The sequence below is a fragment of the Nesoenas mayeri genome (assembly GCF_963082525.1).
Source record: "Nesoenas mayeri genome assembly, chromosome: 1".
Classification (NCBI taxonomy): Eukaryota; Metazoa; Chordata; class Aves; order Columbiformes; family Columbidae; genus Nesoenas; species Nesoenas mayeri.
The window spans coordinates 105,190,663-105,210,856 of record NC_137541.1 but is presented as its reverse complement, the minus strand read 5'-3'; the positions used below and the strand labels follow the sequence as shown (position 1 = coordinate 105,210,856).

Below are 20,194 nucleotides of genomic sequence, written 5' to 3'. Positions count from 1 at the left end.
ACAGTGCTTACTGTGTGTGATTGCAGTTAGACCACATCAGAGACACTGTCAGACAGGTTCTGCAAGTGAAATCTTGGGAAGGTGTCCCTTAAATGGAAATAAGGAATAGATATGTTTTTTGTGGAGAGGGAAAAAACAAACAAACAAAACCAAACAAGTGGCTCCTTGCATCTGTTAGCAGTCCTGAGTAATCTACACTTGGGACAACAGGCAGCACAACATGTGAATGAATACGTGAGAGGCGGCATTTATCTCATTTATGTCAACCACCTAAACTAAACCTCACCCTGCCTAATGCACTGGGTTAATTTCATTTTCCAGCATCACTGAAGACTAAACATTTTACGGTTTTATGACTCTGAGTATTATCTAGTGTTGAGCACTGTATTAATATTAAAACTGCAATATGAATATACTGTTTTCAAACCCTTGAAGGGCAGTATTTAAAATGTAACTTCTGTTAATATCATCTTGTTTGTGTAGAGATGTAGTGACCCAACAACTGACATTTTATAATTTAATAGAACATATTTTCATGAAACACAGGAAGGTAATGTGAAGTAAATGCCATATACAAAGTCTATTTTCTTTTACTAGAATTTTTAGCCTTTGATATGTAATGTACAATATGTATTGTATTGCAATTTGAATTTTTCAAACTATACATTAAAGGTAAAGGATAGCTAAAATGGTGACACATGGATTATGGATAAGTGGGTGGAACTAAGGTAATATTTAACTTTTTCAACTTTTTTTTTTTCATAACATTCAAGTTTATAACAACTTTTTAAAAAATACTGATTACCATTCCAGGGAAATGTTACATATATTTTTTTAATAATATTTTGTTGATTCTGTTTTATTTCTTTTTGGTTTCTTGCAACATATACGAACAAAAGTAAAATTTTGAACAAGATTGTGAGAATCTATTCAAAATACTTCTCTCTTTTGTGGAACTTTATGTACTTAGGAATAACATAATAAAACCGTGTTATAATCCTGTTTACAAGCGAAAGCGACAGTTTATCTAAAAGTTTATTTATCTTTCCATAAAGAATCAATATATTTCATTAATATGTGGGAACATGCAATTAAAAAGTACAGAAATATCCTCCATACTGCTTCTTTCCATTACTGATGGTTGGGCTTCTTATGAGAAAGACGATGATTATAAAACTTTCTGCACAAGCTGACACAAAAATTTAATCCATAACTGATTTAACTATATATAAGCTATTTTGCAAGTAATGTAACTCTTATTGTGCGTAACTCTTTGTGGGACTGATTCACTTACCTACCTCGTGCAGTGAAGTAAAGGATGATGTCACTGAGTCCTTCACCATTTTAAAAAGTGTAAGTGGGTGAAATGGAAGAGTTTAAAGTAATCACAGTAGTAAAAAAATGGGCAGAGATAATGAGCGTATTTTAGGAATACATATTTAGAAATAAATCACTATTTAAAAAGTCTAAAATGTTTCAGTTGTGCTTATGGGTAATATTTGATCATTATGAAATACTAAGGAAATGTTAGCAAATGGAGAGTGATACTGAGTCATGTCTTGCACAGAGCAGAGCCTCCTGTGTGGAGGTGGAAGGAAACACCCAAAACCACCTATAGAGAAGGTCCCTCCCTTTCCCAGAAGGGACCATTGATCCACAATTAAATTCCATCCCAGAGGCACAAGCCAAAATTGTTTCTCTAATATGTTATATGCAAACACTGTGAATTAAGGTATAGACAGCACGTTGGTAATTGAAACTTGTGCGTTAAACCAGAACAAGTATCCACTAAAGTATGAATGTAAGATTTGTCATTTAGACTGTGTTTTAGGGATGTGGGTAGATCTGTTAGAAGGTAAATACACTGTAATGTACTTATTTTTGTGGTCAGGTTTTTCTGCATCTTTTAAAAATAAACTTATTTTTTCCCCTTTTGCTGTTTATTTCCTCTTGCTAGTCACTTTTTTCATATATGCTTGTAAGCAAATAATTGTAAAATTGCATTTATGTTACTCCAGTAAAATACAGACTTTATGTAAGTAGATTAAAAAAAAAATCTCAAAAGAAAATGGTTTTACAAACTTTTTAAAATTAGAAAATATTTAAATATTTGTAATATTTTATTTACTACCATTAAGCTACTCTCATCATATTTGTTGTACAACTTTTATGACAGTAGCACATCACCTTCCACAGTTTTTCCTAGTTATGTTGGCATTGACATAGTTGGATAAAAGGTAGATATTTTTTATTAAGGGAAGAAAACACAAGATGCATTTCTACACTTGAATTTACCATTGTTATGAAATTATGCATTTTTCTTTTAAACTTAACAGGTAGATTAGATTGTTTTAAGATTCTGTCTTGCTTCAACACTGCCATAACTCTGGAGATGATATTTGTGCAGGATTCACTGAACTTTAACTGTGCATAGGCTGGTTGTCCTGTATACGCCTGGTTGTTTCATTAGGGGTGAGAGATGTGCAGCTGGAGCAGTAGCCCTCCCCTGCTAGCACAGGTATTGGAGGCAGATGGGGGCAATTAATTAATTACCTGATGGAATTTGCTGCCTTCCTGCCCAGGCAGCAGTGGGAGCTTAGGTAACTGGGTGTTGGGTGGTGCAATGCTGGGCAGGTAAGTGAGATGAGTCCTGCATTTGCTTGTGTGAGAGCAAGCGGTGAGTCACTCTATCCATCTCTTTTCAAAAGGAGGGATTTTGTAAGTGTGCTGATCCAAGGATCCAAAAATGAGGCAAGGCTTCTATGGGAAGTAGTGTAATTTATTAGATCAAACTGCTAAGAAAAGAAATGGGCTCTCTCTTCCCATTGAGATAAAGGTTTTCTGTCTCCTTGTTTTCCGCAGTCATCTTACTTTGATTGAATATATTTGATATTAAGGCCCTCAACTAAATGCATTAGAAATTCACTAATGAAATTCATAGAATGTCTAGCATAAGAATAGAACAATACCTCTCAATTTATTTGAGAATATGATCTCTCTAAATCTTTATTTCCTTGCCAAATTCTTCAGGTCGCATCTGACATTTCTCATTGTTGGCTGAAGTTAAGGTGAACCTTAATGAGAATGAGTTGTCTTCTAAGCTGGACTGCCTTTTGTGCTTATTGCTTGCATGTTTGTGAAGTAAGGATATATAATAAGCATTAGCTTCCCAGTTCTTTGGAGGTCTAGCTAAACTACTTCATTCACCATCTCATGACAATTTTATTGAAGGTTTAATGTATTTTCTGGATATTTTGATTTGACAATTTAGCAACTACTCTAACTGAAAGCTAGAGTGGTTCATGGAGCAGTTTGGGCATCCTGCAGAAGTTCTCAGTAAGGCATGTTTGTTCTTCGGAGGGCTGACTTGTTCACTCCAGGCTATTGATGGAGTTGCATAATCCATATAATTCAGGTCACAATGATGCCGGCCAAAATAGGGAGGGAGGAAAGATGAGATTCCTGTTTCTGGGTTGCCATTGCTCTTCTGTTGTGTTATGTGTGTTCTCACACTTACGTTGCTCACCTTCCTCTAGTTTCAGAAATACCAGACATGTCCAAGTGACTGACCAGGTCTTGCTATGGCTTACCTGACTGCCACCTTCACCTGTATTCAGACTTCCCACTGTGCCGTTCAGCCATCTTCCCACTCGTTATTTCTTTTTTAATCTGCCACAGTACTTTTCCTAGTGTCTTTGTGCACTAAGAACGTGAGCTTTTCCCAATTGACCCCATCATTTAACAAAAAAATCTTTAGTTGTCTTGCTCTGAAGCTAGAATGGTGATTTTTCTGCTATGCAAATGGAGCTTGTCCTTCTAGAAGAGTCATGTTCCTGTGACTATTTCCAAATGGTCAAACCTCCTCATGGCTTTTTAGACTGCCTGGGGAGCTTTTCATTATTGTCAGAGTTTCATCCTCCTTAAAGGATAAGAGAATTTCAGTGGAAATCATCTGATCTTCAGTTTCTTGTATTCTTCTGAGGGTCATGGTCTTGTCCAGTTCTACCTACTATCCAGAAAGATGATTGTGAAAGAAGATCAGTGGATCTCCTTTGCAAGCAAAAGTCTGTTTTATGCTCTTTCTCTAAAAAGGTGCTGCTACATTGTATGTCCTATTCAGTATCAGTTTTATGGATCCTACATGAGAAAGTTTTCTCCATCATTTAGTCTGACCTATTCTTTGTAATGATCTTATTTTTCTGTTCTTTTACCTGCATCCTATATTCTGTTCTCTAAAGCTTTTACTATTCCTCTGGCTTCAGGAGGGGTGTTTTAATTATCTCATATTTTTCTAGGGCTAACTGATCATTGTGTTTTGGGTCCACTTCTGTTTGCTAGTTTCTCCTTTTTGTTTCACAGTTGAACAAACTTAACTGTTTTTCTCTGATACCTTAACAACTTTTCTTGCCATGTAATATGTGTCTTCAGGTGTCTTGTCCTGTTGCAAACAGTATTAAAGTGGCTAAAATTACACATTTTTTTTTGATTTGTAGGTGTTATCATTTCTACAGGTATATCATATTACTGTGGAAGGAAAAGTATATGTAATATTTATGTAAGGTGTTAAGTTATTGCTAAAAAGGTAATATATTTGTTTAATTCCAAATTTCATAAAGAAGTGGTTCACTTCAAAAATGAAAATATATCTTGGGGTTGTTTTTTTTCAGTCTGTCTGCACATATTTTATATAGAATTCGGGTCACCTGGGAGGACAGAGTGCTGGAATCAGCAAGGTACTGAGCCAGCTGTATTGCTGCAAAACAAAACAAATTTCATTTTAAATGTCCAGGGAAATAATTTGCTGTAAAATTTCCTTCTGAATATCCATCATCTCCCTGGGATTGCTAATAGAGGAGAGTCATCCTGCTCCTTGCCTTGACAGGTGTTGTAAGTTGAAGGGCAAGAGAGCCTGGGCCAGGAGCTGATCCAAAGAAAGAAATAAATCTCCCTCCTGCTGTGCATATAGGAAGGTAGGGATCAAGAGAAGTTTAAATGAAAAGGAAATGGTGTGTTCTACACAGATTCAATTAATTGCATGCAGAAAAAAATACTCTTCTCTTTATAGAAGGCATGTGCCTTTAGAAAGAAAAAAGCACAGTTAAAGAAAGGGTGCATCTTCTTTAGTTTCAAATGTTACACCTTTGAAACAATGATGGATAATGTAAAAATATTTTAGTTTGTTTAAAACAGTAAGAAGCTGTTTGCAAGAGATATTAATGGGTATTATTTTTTATGCATGACTGATGGAAAATACCATTATGTTATCATGTGTTTCTGATTACACCCTTTCAATATATTTTTTTTCTTCATCTAGAATTACTTTGACTGCTTAGCCCTGGCTTTGAAAATATGTGGGTTTATTTCAGATTCTTTCATGATGATGCTTTTCTTTGATATGCTTGCCTTTGTTCTCCATCTAAGTACAAGCAAGACCTGTTACCAAGAAGGGAGAGACAGAAAAGTATTATTTTTGCAGTATCTCCGAGCAATTTCTGCAACTTTACCAGTGCAGCTTTTGCAAACAGAACTGCTACATCAAAGAATAAATATGAAGTGGATGAATAGGCTTTCAGGAGGTATGGAGAGCATATCTCTGAAAATTTATTCTAATTCATAAGCATTTGGAAAGGATTTTCTTTTTGTTTCCTGTGTGTCACGGGATCTTCAAACTATCTTATCCTTGATATTGTTATTTAGTATCAAATAGCCCATACCAAATAAAACCAGACTGTATTTTTGGTAACTGAGGAACAGCAGGTTCTGGAGGGTTTAAAATAGATGACATATGATACCAAGAATAGCCCGGTGCTACTTAGCAGACCTGAGAAACTATTCAAAGAGCAAACCAAAATGGAGGGCGGTTCTATACTCCATGCTTTCACTAACATTTATTTTGCCATTTTTGCTTTGTTTTGTTTCAAGCTCTTAATTAAGATTTCCTTGGCTCTTCTGACCCATTTCTATATTGTTAAAGGCAACAGAAAAGAGGCTGCCAGGATAGCAGAGGAGATCTATGGAATAGTCCCAGGTAAACTGAAAATTTAGACACTCTAACATTTAAATGTACATTTGCTACATTTTTTGAACTTTAGGTTTTAAATCACTGAGTTGCTCGAAATGAGGAATCTGTTGCTAAATGCATGGATGAATGTTTTAACCCGAAGTGCCTTCCGTTTCTGGGGTCTTTGCAGTGTCAGTATGTGTTGGCATGATTTAGGTGTGCAAAATATGAGACTCCAACAATTACGCAGCTAGAATGAGGATAACATTTGCTCAAGGCGCTATGGTAAATAAAAAGATTGTTCTCGGAAGCAAGGCATTATTTAAGTGGGGGTTATAGACAGTTTTACTAAATAGCTAGCTTTACTGCCAGAGATTATTTGGGAAAAGTTCTAGAGTGGTGACTTTCTGAAAGGAGATATTAGGAGGATATAACTACTGACTTTATGAATCCAAGCCAAGAATCCTTGTTTTGTTAAATCAGACTATAAAACAAATGCAGCTAAAACAGTTCTGCAAAATATACTGCATGGGAATCTATTGTGCTCAGTAGGCCATCTAGTACTTTATTACTATTATTATTTTAATGATTTTTTTTTTTTTACCAAGTGATTCTATTCCTCCATATCACTGTCATAATAATGAACAGACAAGTGTTTGCATGCCTGGCAATTCCGCTAATTAAAATGACGCAGTATTTTAAATTTACTTCTAATGAGAAGATATTTTCCTACTTAAAGATTCATATCGACCTTGTGACATCAGAGATTTTTATGTAACTCATTTGTTGGGGACTTGCTTCATGACGAATAGTGCTGCCATGAACAGGCATACGAACGTGAGCAGAACACGGGTGGTGAGAGGTGTCCATCCAAAGCAGAGATATTAAGAACTGGCCAAGAGAAATACTGCAGCAAAACATTTCTTACAGTTTTGTACAGGCATGTCTCTCTCTGGGTCATTGACCATTTTGTTATTCTCTGGAATATAACTACATTCATTTATTACTGTCATTTTTTTATAAGTGCCTTCATGCAGTTGTAGTCAGGCACGTGGAAAACAGCAGTTTTTCCTTCATGTAGGTTCTTATCAAAGTGCCTTGAAGTTTTACAGACTGCAACATATTTTTATCTGCAAGTTGCCATTTGCAAAAAGCCATTAAGGATAATCTTTCAAAACATAAGATCATGTGATGCTGTTGCTGGGGCACTATATTGGATTACAGGCGCAGATTCACAGCCTTTTCTCTTTGCAGTGAAGCACTGCAGCAAGGACAGCAGCAGAGCTGCTTAATCTATCTGTAGAAATTTTAAAAGACATAGTATTTTCAGACATGTCACTCACAACTGTGAAGGGAAGATGTGCCCCGTATGGGACTTATATTTGCCACACGTTTCAGGGAGGTAGGTTGGTATGCAGCAGCATGTGTTTTCATGGTGAGGCATCTGTGTGCGTACACATGCATTGTGAATGCATGTGACATGTGCTTGCACATGCTATATATACTATATGCATTAAAGGTTAAACAAAGCACCATAGCTCTGTTGTCTGAGTTACTTCTGAATCTTCCTGCTGTTTCAGGACCCTGTTTTTTGGTCACTTACAATGTCTTCTAACTTTTTGAGCTGAGCTTGCCTATTTCAGTCACCAGCATGATGAGGGATGTGGGTTTTTTTGGATGTTTTCAGGAAAATGTTTATTGGTCCCAGCATGGTTCCTGTTTTCATCATTTTGCCTTGTGCATCCTACTTGGTCCTTAGAAGTCTGGTCACATACTGCACCAGCTGGTCTTTCCATGCCAGCTTTTTGCCTTAAGAGCCCAGGAATATCTCCTTAAATAAACGGAAACAAGCATAATAACTATAGTTAGAATTGTAACCCCATGAGTTGAAGGGTAACAAGAGGAGATGCCCCTGGCCAAGGCTGAAACTTCCGCTGCATCCTTGGCCTGAAGTCCCCAGGGATGTGTCTGTCCCTTTCATTGATTTCTCCCTGCTTCAGGTAACACCTGAAACAGAGATAAATCACCCTCTGGTGTGTGGCGTAGCTGAAAAAATTAAACAGGACAAGTGTTTCAAATACTGTGCTCACGGGGTTCATGTACGATAGACCGTGAATACAAATACTTGTATTGCTTCTGTCCTGTGGCACTGTTAATGCAGCTGGCCTTTGGAGAAATACTTACAACACGCTTTGTTGCACTGTGGTTATAAATTTTAATATAGGACAAGTAAATTTTCTCTCTATTTGAGTTGCAGGAATTTAACCTGGGCTGACTGACTATGCCTGTAATGTCTAGGCTAAGGAATTGTTGTTCTTGGCGCACAAATAGATTAAGATAAGAAAAGGGACAAGGTAGCCTACATGAAGAAGTCTGAACAGTTCAACAACTCAAAATTATTAAGGAAGAAAAGCAGAGCCTCAGGCACAATGTATTTTTTGATGTCTTTTCTGAAATCTTCCAGTGAGGAGAGTGATGAAATCTGTTACCTGGTAGTCTGAGCTGGAGAATATTATGTATGAAATTGTCAGTTCGGGAAATAAAACTTCCAGGGACATGCCAGAGTTCATTTGATGGACAAGTCATTGATGTGTCTCCCTGCTTTGAGTCTCTTAATGAAGTACATGAGAAGCTGGAATACGATTTGTGACAAAAGCTCCCTTGGAAACATGCAGCACTAAACTCATGGTCTCTGTCGAAGCACGTTTTTAGATGTTTTTAAAAGTTCTGCCAAGAAGCTTTTGTTTAGGTCCCTTAGTGAATGGCTGCTTTTCTCAGGGGTGCTGAGCCCTCAGCTGCTCTGCTGAAATCAATTTATCATTTTCACAGCTGATCCCACATGGATTTCCGTCGTGATCTGCATTTACACGCAGCTGTTTTTTCCCTATCCTCCCAGAATCTGCCTTTGTGGGTTTTGTTTGGTTTTTTTTTTTTTTTGCTTACCTAAATTAACTTTTATGCTTTTGCTGTTTCAGGCAGCTGGGCAGACCGGTCCCCTCTTCATGAGGCTGCCTTTCAAGGACGCCTTCTGTCTTTGAAAACCTTGATTGCACAGGTAAAAGCCCACAGGTAAAGGTTGGGAAGCAGCATAGCTTCTGTTGAATTGCATCTGTGAGTTGGTAACAGCCTGCAGCAGGGAATAAGAAATACAGTTGTATAAATAATATACCCTTGTACATGCCTTTAGGCATGAATTAATTTGCTTAGTTATGGTGCTGGGGACTAGCCCAGGAAAAAGACTGTTACAGCTTGTACCTTGCTGTATGAAAAATGATGATCCTTGGGCTTTCTCAATGATAAATCATGCCACTGGACTTGAGAATAGGGACAATATATACATCAGCTATTTAAAGAAATCGGTAGAAAGATGTAAAACTACATCTTGCTTGATAAAACAGCAAGTATGGTCTTCCTAAAGAGGGAGCTGTCAGCCTGAAGCGGTTTGCTCCAAATGAAACTGAGGGTTCAGGAGAAAGAAAGGAGGAAAGAATATACTAGAAAGGACAAGAAGCTGGATACAGTAGTGAGCAGCTGCAAAGGGACAGGTTATGGTTCTTCATGCTTTGCCAACCATCTTCCTCACCACCTCTGCTTAAACTCGGTGTCCTCATCTGGCATGAAATGAGCAACTGCCCTCTCTGCTCTCAATCAGACAACTGCAAGGAAATTAATTCTCTGAGTGTAGTAAACTCTGTGACTTGGCCATCAGACTTTTTATATTCAAGGTAAATAATTTTTACCAGTGAGGCTGCAGCTCGAATGGATAATATTCTTAAGGAGTGGAGCTGCCAGTGTGAAAGCCTTTGCTCCAGACATTGGCTGAGGCATGGCTGCAGCTAAAAGAGGTTGTTGTTTAAAGCCAGTTTAATCCTTCCCATGTTCTGATCCCTCTTTCCTTCAGCTGCTGCTATCAAATGATTTTTATGGGAAAGGAAGTGATGAAGGTTAGGGATAATAAGGAAGAGGGCTTATTCATTCAGCACTTTGCTGGTTTTCTGAGTCTATTTCCATTTATACTAATCTTATACCATCTTATTAGTGAATGGCATTCAGTGTTGTGGTTATACACTAGATGCCTCAGTTATACAGTGGTCATGGTTACACACTGCAGAAGCACCCCATGTTGTGGTTATACATCATTTAGTTAATCTTCTTGTTCTTCTTCTCACTAAGACTCTTAATTTTGGGAGTGAAGGATGAAGGTCCTTGCTGATGAAAAGAGATCAAGGCAGCAATGTCTACAGAGATGGAATTGGAGCTGATTCACCACAGTGTGACAAATGTAGGGACAAAGCAGTTCATAGAGCAGCATAATCATCGCTTGTTTCTTTTAATATAGTTACACTGCTTGCCTAAAATTAAATACAGAGCTATACCTTAGGGTATATGTGGGAGACTCAGAAATCTCTGCCATAGGACCACAGCTTTCAAGAAAGCCGGTGAGGCTCTTGCTCCCCAGGAAATGTCTGGACATAAGGAGATGATGGTGTACTGGATTTTCAAAAGAGCTCAAGAACTCATCCCTGCCTGTTCCAGCACCAAAAGAAGAATTTGATTTTTCACATACATTGAAAACAATGTTTAACAGGAGCAAAGGTTAGCAAACAGCTATAGTAAGATCTAGAAATCATTCTCTATCTCATAATGGATGGGACTGCTGTTTACCCAAGATACCAATACTTACTCATTCGCTTGCAATGACTGCATTTAATTTGTTAAAAATATGTATCTGAATAATGATTGAGAATAGCTCTCTTCTTCTTATCAGGGCTCTCTATAAGACATTTTGACATTCCTCTTGAAGGAATATGTTGAACATTAAATATGAAACCTCTACACAATTAGAAAAATGGAATAATCTCTACGTTTTTTCAAGGTGTTATCTATGCTCCTGGCACTGATGTAATTTGTAAGAAAATTTTAGGGACAGCTTTTATATTAATACTTTCACATTACTGAAAAACAATTGCTTTTCTATCATAGCATTTCTGTCTTGAAGTGGTTTCTTTTAATGCTCATATCATCGGGACTGGTGACTTTTACAGTGTTACATTGCTCAGAGATACTGATTTCTGCCCATCACATTTTCTACTGTGTACCATAAAGTGCATTGCTGCCATCTTGTGAGCTGCCTCGTTTATAGCACATCAGGTGGAGACCAACTATGTTATGAAATACAAGATATGAAGCAGAAAGTTGAGCTGCTTCCAGGACTGTTAGCAGGAGATTTAGCTGTATTCTGGGAAAACACATATGACAATTGTTTCCTCCTTTGTGAATATGTCTGTCTTCTGTTTGAGCAGGAATAGACGTAAGAACTGTCATTTAGGCTAATACCTGTAATGAGTTATTTGTAAATCACATTTCTTTCCCTCCAATGTAAGATGTGTTTGGGTGGTCAAGTAAGAGGAACAAATTCATGGGTGGGATTTGTCTACCATTGTACTTTCCACCTCTGAGTGAAACAAACTGGGCACCCCATACAGTCAGTTGAAGTACTTTTTGGACACAATTCATCTGACCCGGTAGAAACAGCTGCTTTAGCATGGGATGAGTCATGCCTGAGAGCAGCCTGTTTATCCTCACTGAAGGGGCCGAGGGCTCCAGCTGAGCTGCTAATACCTGTACCAGAGTTGTCCCCGTTCAGGGAGCTGAGTCCCACCAGCTTAGCTCCTGGTGCTGGCCTTAATAGGAGAGGGAATGCCACCCTTATAAGTTAAAGAAACATGATGTCTTCTGTGCAATTGACCACGCATTGTAAAGTACAAGAAACAGGAGACACAACTTGCCCTTCCATCCTCTTTAACCCCATCACCATCTTTGGGGACGAGCACTGAAGCACTGAACAGCATTAATCCAACCAAGCCATGCACCTTCTCTCACACCCCACATCCTTCCTTGCAGGGTTTTGATGTGAACCTGATGACGACAGACCGTGTGTCGGCTCTCCACGAGGCCTGCCTGGGCGGACACGTCGCCTGCGCGAAGGTGTTGCTGGAGAATGGCGCTCAGGTGAGTCCTGGGGATGCCGGCGGGGACGCGGGTGCCTGGAGCACAGATTTTTGGATGTGAGACAGGCCACTTGCAGGGCAAGACCAAGCTGTGGGTGGACAGGAGCATCTCAGGCAGAAACGGGGAAAAATAAAACTGTTCTTTATTTATGTAGGTGAAGGGTTTGCCTTCCCTCCGTGTCTGCTTGGGTCACCCCGTTATTCTGTTTTCCCTCTGTATGGGGAATGTAGTCATGATTAATAGAAAAGGAATGAGAGGTGCTAGGTGAAAATAACATTGAAGAAAATAACTTACCTCCTTTTTTTCCCCCCCATAATGATCACCGGAATTAAGTCCAGTTTTCTTTGTGACAGTCTGAAAGTCTCATGTAAGTAAAAATAGATTTGTTTGAAGAAGTGAAACACTTTATCTGCTAATAAAATAACATTTCCACCAGTTGAACGTAAGCTGGAATACATGTTAATAATGGAGATACAGGGGTGGATGAAATAGATAAGAAATATGTAAGAAATATATTCATTCAGCTGAGTTTCCAAGTACAATTTATATGGCAAGAAACTGAGCAACACCAAAACAGGCAATCAAACTATCCTCTGCAGAAGAAAATACTTTTGTTAAATTCCTGAACTGTATGCCAATTTCAATCCCTTAGAAAGATTAAAGGAAAACCCCTTTCTGCTCAGTTTTACTTGATTTTGGTATGTTAATGGCAATGCCTGTTTGTAACTCAGAGAAACATCTCTGAACTACCTGTTGCTTTTTTAAGTGAGCAGCCTCTTCCTGGTATAATATATAACTCTGGTATTCCTTTGGTTTTTGCTTTTCCCTAGCTGTCTATTAATAAATAAAGTCAACAGGCCATTGTCTAACTTCTGGGAGAACACGTGCCATTCTCCTTTCTTGCTGTGGTCTTTCTTTTTTTAACTGAACCATTTACTCCGCAACAGCTTACCATTCTTTCCTCTTTTACCACTTAAGCCACTGGTATTATTCACTTATCTCCCTGCTTACTCTTGGCTACCATGTAATTTTGCAGCACGTAATTTGTCTGAAATACAGATACCCCCAAAGCATAAAAACTTTTTGTTTGTTCGTTTGTTTTTGTGAATCTATGCAGGATGGGGGATAGTTCAGCTCAGCAATTAGTAGAAGAGGAGGAAGATCAAGGAAGAGGATAGGATGAGATCTGTAGTGATGATGCTGTTGAAACAGAGTCTTAATCAGAGCCCTGCAGTTTCAGGAAGAGCAAGCTGCATTTTAGGCTCTAAAATCTGATCAGATAGATGTTTCTTGTAATGTGGTACTTGGTATCTCCTCATACCATGCTGACTTGCCCACCTCCTGGCCTCGTTATGATTCTTTTCCAGCCAGATCTGTTCCTCCCCACTGTTTTTCCATGAAAGTGAGCAAGCAGAGGAGGCACTAAGGAGCAGGGGCTGCATCCTCCAGTGACCTGCCCGATTTGCAAGTGCAGCTTCACATGGGGAATGTGGCCTCACACTGGCTGCTGCATGGTTGGAGCCTGCTGAAAATGTGAGGACTGAAACACTGGAAATGGCAAGGACTGGCTTGTAATTGTGGGAAAAGCACCTTGTGAGAAAAACATCTAATTCCTACAGCACCATAAAGAAGTCAGTAGTTCAAATCAGCGATGACAAATGATACCAAGGAAAGTATCAACTGCAGACAGTTCACTGCTGAATTATCCAGAATAAACCAATATGTTCTTAAGCATCACTGCCTTTCTCTGCTTTAAAGACAAAATATCTTGCTGGTTAAATTGTGTGAGCTAAGGTATTTCTACCTGGGTGCTCTGACTTCTTTGCAATGCAGCTCCTGTGCTTGTACTGGTAGCAAGGTCCTCTGACTTCACTGGTGGCCCAGGGCTTCCCCAGCCCTTTGTCTCCTGTCTCTTTCCTCTTCTGGATGATTTGGAAATTGCACAAATTGCCATGTGCTTGTGTAAACCATTGTTCTTCTCTATTGTGCCGTAGAATTTAAGACAAGCAGATTTTCTGCATAAATGACCTCTGAGGGCTTGCTTTGTGTTTAAAACACAGCTGCTATGGTGCTGACCACAACACAAGCCATGGACTGTGCTATTCCAGGGGAGAATGACAGATGGTGAATCTTGCCAGGTCTTTACATTGGATACAAAGGAAGGAAATTCTTTCCTACCTGCACATACACACATGCATATAAACACAAACTCTTTCAAGCTCTTTTTCTATTTGGGGTTAAGACTATGTTTCTATGAGTATTTGTTTTGCTGGAAATGTGTTTTCAGGCCAAAGTGTTAAAAACAAAGTAAATGTTTTCATCTAAAAAGCAAAGCCTCATCTGAGCGTATTCTGGCTTTGGGTTGGTGCAAACTAGGCGGTCATGAAGATACTCAAGTTCTTGACATAAAACCAAACAAAAATCCAAACCAACAACAACAAAATACAAAAAAACCATAAACAAACAAACAACAAACCCCAACAACCCCCCAAAACCCACAAACTAAAAAACCCTTGCATTTTCTGAGCATCTCCAGGAGGAGCATTCAGAGCAGGCAGTGTCACTGTCTTATGGCACGAGCTATCTGGATGTTATGTATGTTGTGCTGCAACACGTAACTCTGAAAGTTGTTAACAAAGTCAATTCTGAAATTAAACAAGACAAGCATCTTTTTCTGGTGCATTTCTGGTGTGCAATATGGGGCACGCTGCAAGAGCGTTCCTCTTAGATCGGATTATCCTGAGTGTATCTTGCTGTTCCAGGTCAACGCAGTCACCATTGATGGGATCACTCCTCTGTTTAACGCCTGCTGCAGTGGCAGCGTGGCCTGTGTCAACATGCTGCTTGAATTCGGGGCCAAGCCACAGCTCAGGAACCACCTTGCTTCGCCCATTCATGAGGCGGTCAAGAGAGGTAACGTTCAGGCTGTGGGTGAAGCTAACAATAACTAGGTGAGGAATACATCTTTGATTGATCTTAGAATATTTTTCTCCACAAAAACTTGTCTGTACTGGTGCGGATAAATAGACTTGGCTTATTCCCAGCTCTTGTGCCTCTTTGGTTGTATACGGGTGTATTCTGCTCTACAAGCACTTCAGTGGCAGCTCTTCTCTCCACAGGCCACAGGGAATGCATGGAGATCCTTCTGGCCCACGAGGTTGACATTGACCAAGAAGATCTGCAACACGGGACCCCACTCTATGTGGCTTGCATGTACCAGAGGACAGACTGTGTCAAGAAGCTTTTGGAGCTAGGTACACCTGGAAAAGGGGCCAGGGGGAGCTGTGGAAGTGTGAGCCAGCATTGATGGTCTCTCTGGGCTTCCTCTCTGCTGTAAACACCATGGGATGTTGGGGCAGCCTGAGACTGTGAGGCTTATTTGAGGCTATTAAGAATTTCACCTCCATTCATGAAGAATTTATGATTTCCTCAGTAAAAAAAGCCCTAATTACAGAGTCATCCCTGAGACTGTCTGAATGTGAAAATAAAATACTTTTAGTTTTCTAGAATGTTAACAGGAAGCACAGATAGTGCCAGCTAATATTAGGGACTAAAATCAACTCCTGATTGTGATAAACTGCTGTTCTAAACATTAGCTTCATCTGCTTCTCAGCAGATGATGAAGACAGCACTAAAGCTGCTTGAGAGAATAATCACTGCAGGTCCAGACACAGCCTATGAGCTAGCATAAATTTTTGCTGTCAGTATACGTTAACTGACTTAACACCTGCTTGAAGTGTGGCCCTGCTGTGCCTGGAGAGCCCAGGGCAAGCATTTTGCTTGCTGTGCTTCTGGAGTTGTTATAATGAGATACCTAAAAGGGTTGGTTTTTGTGTTTTTGTTTTGTTTTGGTTTTTTTCTCCAGTAATTAAATTAACATAATCTGCATTAGATTTTATGTTATTAACAAATTTACAGACCATAAGGCAGGTTTTGAACATCTATTGGACTGAAGGTCAAGCTGCTCCATTCTGTCCATCGCAGGGAGGTTTGGTGGCTCAGAGGATGTTTATACAGCCGGTATTTGACCTACTGAGATTGGCACTGCTGCTATTGAAAGAAATGAGGGAGGTCTGTGTGCCATCCATCCACTTCATTTATTGAGGCTTCTGGCAGAAACCGGCCCGTGTGATGCCAGTTCAGATAGTTTCTGCTGCCTCCCAGATCTAACTGTGCACTCTTTTTCACTCCAGGAGCCAACGTTAACATGGGGAAGCGATTAGACACCCCCCTCCATGCAGCAGCAAGGAAATCCAGCGTGGAGGTAGTCGTCTTGCTGATAGACTATGGTGCTGACCTGAAATGCAGGAATGCTGAGCTCAAATGTGCCCTGGATCTTGCTATACCCAACAGCAAAGTGGAGCAGGCGCTTCTGCTTCGGGAAGGTAATGGTTTCCTTTGTTCTCTCTCTTCTTTTAATAGTAGAACAGTATTTATTTCCTTTACTAAGTACATTTTCTTAACTGCTTTGAAAAATAATCCTCTATATAACCTCCTTTAGCTTCTCTACTGATTTCAAACCTGCAACACATGACACAGAAATTAGTAAGAAATATCTGTTTTGTTGCTAGATCTGCCACCATGTGTTGGGGATTTAGTGGGTAAATTGGTCAGTTAGTTGTTCTGTGCTTTTGTTTCCCATCAGTGAAATTTGTACTTATTTCTCTATCTGGACTCTAAGAACCAAGGATTAAAAACTGCCATGATAGTTTCTTCATTGATAATATTTTAGTACCACCATCTTGTGTTCAGCCTCACACCATGGCTCAATGTCCTGCTTTCCACAGAAAAACTGACAGAAGTGTGTGTGCCCTCACTCACCAGGAGCAAGCAGAGTTATTTGCCAGGTGACTATTCAGCTTTACAGCATGCAGCTCTTTCATGTGGTTCATGGGGCTGTAATCCCAGCACAAACCAGCAGTGCCCTTTCCAGCTTACTTTCCACCTCTTTACAGTATTTTGAGTTATCTTTCCAGTCTATTGGAAGAAACTTCTGAGCAGAAATGAACCTATATCCTCTTTTTCCATTTTTGCCTGCACCACGTGCAGCCAGAACTTGATGTGTCCAATACCAATATCCCTGTAGCACGGGTGGTCTGAATTACATCCCTCCCACTCTGTGTTTCCCAGCTCACCGGTACTCTGTTAATTGATCTGTGCCCCCCAGGGCACAGATTTGCTTGCACAGGGGATGAATGCTGCTCTTCCACGCAGGCAGCCTGCCTCCTTGCTGAGAAGCAAAGCACAATGTGCACAGAGAGCCCTCTTCCAGCTGCAAAATAGTTCTCGGATGGCAAATTAATATTGCCAGTGTTGTCCATAGGCTTTGTGCCAGCCCTCCACACACAGGTGAGTTTTATAGAGGAAATGAAATATTGGCTTAATATCCTTCTGTCCTGCTCCCTTTCTCCATGGCTTTTTTTCAGACAGAGTTTTAATTTGTCATGTCTAAGCCTTCTGAGAGGAGTTTTGCTTGAATGCTCTCACCTCTTGTGACTTCTGTGCCCATATCTGAGATATTCAGGGCTCAGCAGCAGCTGGCTGCATGAGCAAAGGCAGTGCTTGCAGTTGTCCTGCTCCCATTGCCCCAATGTGACTGAGAGTTTGTGTAGATAAAGAAACATTCCAACATTAATAATTTTCTCTTCCAGAACCTTCTTTTTGATTCCAGTTTGCAGCTTGTCACCCTCTCCTTACTTACTGTCAGAGGCACTCTAGAGGTGTTTCAGCTTCTGCTGGTTCTTCACTTTTCAGAAGTGAAGTTTCCTCCGTTTTCTCACCTTTTTCTTTAGTCTTGCTTTCAGATACTTTGCTGTATCTAACATCTACAACTGTACTTTTTACCTACTTCTGTGTTTTCTGAGATCCTTCTGTATGAAATAAGCACCCCAGGGACCTATCTTGAACAGTTTTCTTTATACTCCCTGACTTCTGTGGTTACTTAGATGGGCCCCTTTAATTGCTCCTCTTCCTAGCTATTAAGTGATGTGAAATATAAAATATTTCTGTTTTTCTAACTGCTTTGGGAGATGGTAGTGTTTTTCTTCACTTCTAGTGACAGTAGTACCAGTGCTCTTGTCTATATATCCTATATTTTTCTAGTAATTTGTTCTCAAAGGGACACTATCAGTCTGTTTGGGCTCCTAAATTTTTCTGTAGTAAAAGCACAGATTATGAAGTTTACCTGGAAGATATAAGGACAGGCTTTAAAGCACACATCTTCATCCATTGCTTACCAAACATTCATGTGTTCACTAGTGTTTGGCCAGAAACCGGAGGGGCAGGGCTGAGCACCTCTGAGCAAGGGTAAAGATTCACCATGGAGCAGCTCCAGCAAGAGGAAAGCAAAGGGGATTTGGGGACACGGTCACCACCAAGTTGCATTTGCATGTGCAAGCATGCAGTTGCAGAAGCAATGGAGCCTCATTTCCAGTGGGATTGTGCCTGTTGTGCCCCTCACTGGACCTGTGGTGGGGTGGGCTGGGGACACCTGCATTGCCACTCTGCAGGGAAGCCACTGGGGCAGCACCGTGTTCTGTGGTGCCATGCAAGCTGCTGCCCAAGCCAGACTCATCATCACTCCGATGAGTCCCCTGGCAGCTTTCCTATCGGTGGGCTCTCTCATGTTTAGCAAGAGTATTTCTCTCAAGGCAAAGGAAGGGCCTTTGGGTGGGGGACTTTCTATCTTTGAGATGTGACTCAGACTTAATTAAAACTGGATGACAAATTAAGAAATTATTTTGGGAAGCAGTGTGGTCATGTAAAAAGGCTAGGCTGCAGTTACTACTTGTGCAAGTACCTGCTAAGACATCAGCAGTTGGAAGAAGCATGTTCTGCATATATGAACAACTAATTGTATTTTCCATATCCACCCTATTATGGCTGGTTTACACTAAGCACCTCTGCAACTCCCTGTAATCCCTCTTGTCTTTATCCTCACAACACTGCTGGGAGTTTTCTTCTTTCCTCAGCGAGGGCTGTGCATCCTGGTGCTCTCTCTCCAGTGCAGACATATTTATGGCATTCTAAGTATTTGCTCAAGGGTAGATGCAGAAGAGCCTAGCTGTGCATGCAAAAGAAGGCTTTTAGTTCTCATAGATTTCAAATTACTGAACCAATTTTGACAAGAGAAGTTAGATGTGAACAATAATGTATTTAGCTCTGCCTGACTTCAGCAAGTTATTGTGTAGTTCTTGATCTGATTTTCAAATCTCACTGGTGTTTACTGCTTTCTGCCTTATACTGATGATGGGGGGTGCTTGTTCTTGCCTTTTTTTATTTGTTTCTCAGGTCCTGCCAGCCTTGCTCAGCTGTGCCGATTGCGTATCAGAAAGCATCTGGGTCGGTCGTGCCTATATGCAGTCCGAAAGCTGCACCTGCCGGAGCCACTTGAGAACTTTCTCCTTTATCGATAAGTCTGTGACTATCTTTACACTAGAAAAGAAAGAGGAACAAATGGTTGTTTATTCCAAAGTTATTATATCAAAGAAAAAATCAAAGACATCATTTACTGTCTGCTGTGGATACAAAATGCTGGCTGCTACGTGACGGTCTAAACTGATGCCAATGAAAAACACTTTTTCTCAGAGAGTGAATGATATTATGGATACAGTTCCCTTATAGTCTATTGCCACATCCACTTATGCTATCCTGAGTTGTGATACATGAACAGCTCACTTGGCGTGTTCATAGATGCACATGTACACATCCATCCACCCACAGACACACATAGATATTTTATTATATTTTTTCCTGCAGTATCTGTGCAGCTTCTTTCTATTGCCTATCCAATCTCACCATCAAAATCAAGGTAGTGGCTGTTATTCTTCTACTATTGTGCGAATGAAAGCCTTTGGTGCCCAACGTCATCTGTTTTTAATATATTGCACATCTTTTGTCCACTTGACTTCACATCCTTTGCCTCTTTCCCATGGTCTAGTGGAGCCATAGGAACTACCAGCTGGCTCTGGCTGTTCAGCCACTGTACGTCCCTTCACCCTGAGTCCAGATGTCCCCAACATTAACACATCTTGTCCTCTGAGGTGCAAGTGATATGACCAAAGCAGGTGCAGGATTTTGGAGTAAGGACACAAAAGTGTGTGCAAGTCTTAAAAAACCCTTCATCTCTTCTAAAAAAAGTCCTAAGATATATCACCTGATATCTGTGTTCATTACATGAAT

At 40.0% G+C, this 20,194-nt stretch overlaps 1 protein-coding gene across 1 annotated transcript; it reads left to right on the top strand.

The window, feature by feature from the left end:
* Positions 1-5,850: 5,850 nt before the first annotated feature.
* Positions 5,851-19,428, top strand: ASB11 (ankyrin repeat and SOCS box containing 11; the record flags this gene model as incomplete). The annotated part of the gene is made up of 7 exons (XM_080364036.1): positions 5,851-6,028; positions 8,977-9,056; positions 11,906-12,013; positions 14,776-14,926; positions 15,133-15,267; positions 16,207-16,398; positions 19,304-19,428. 7 exons carry the CDS (start codon positions 5,851-5,853, stop codon positions 19,426-19,428), a joined length of 969 nt encoding a protein of 322 aa, XP_080220162.1.
* Between the last annotated feature and the right edge of the window lie 766 nt (positions 19,429-20,194).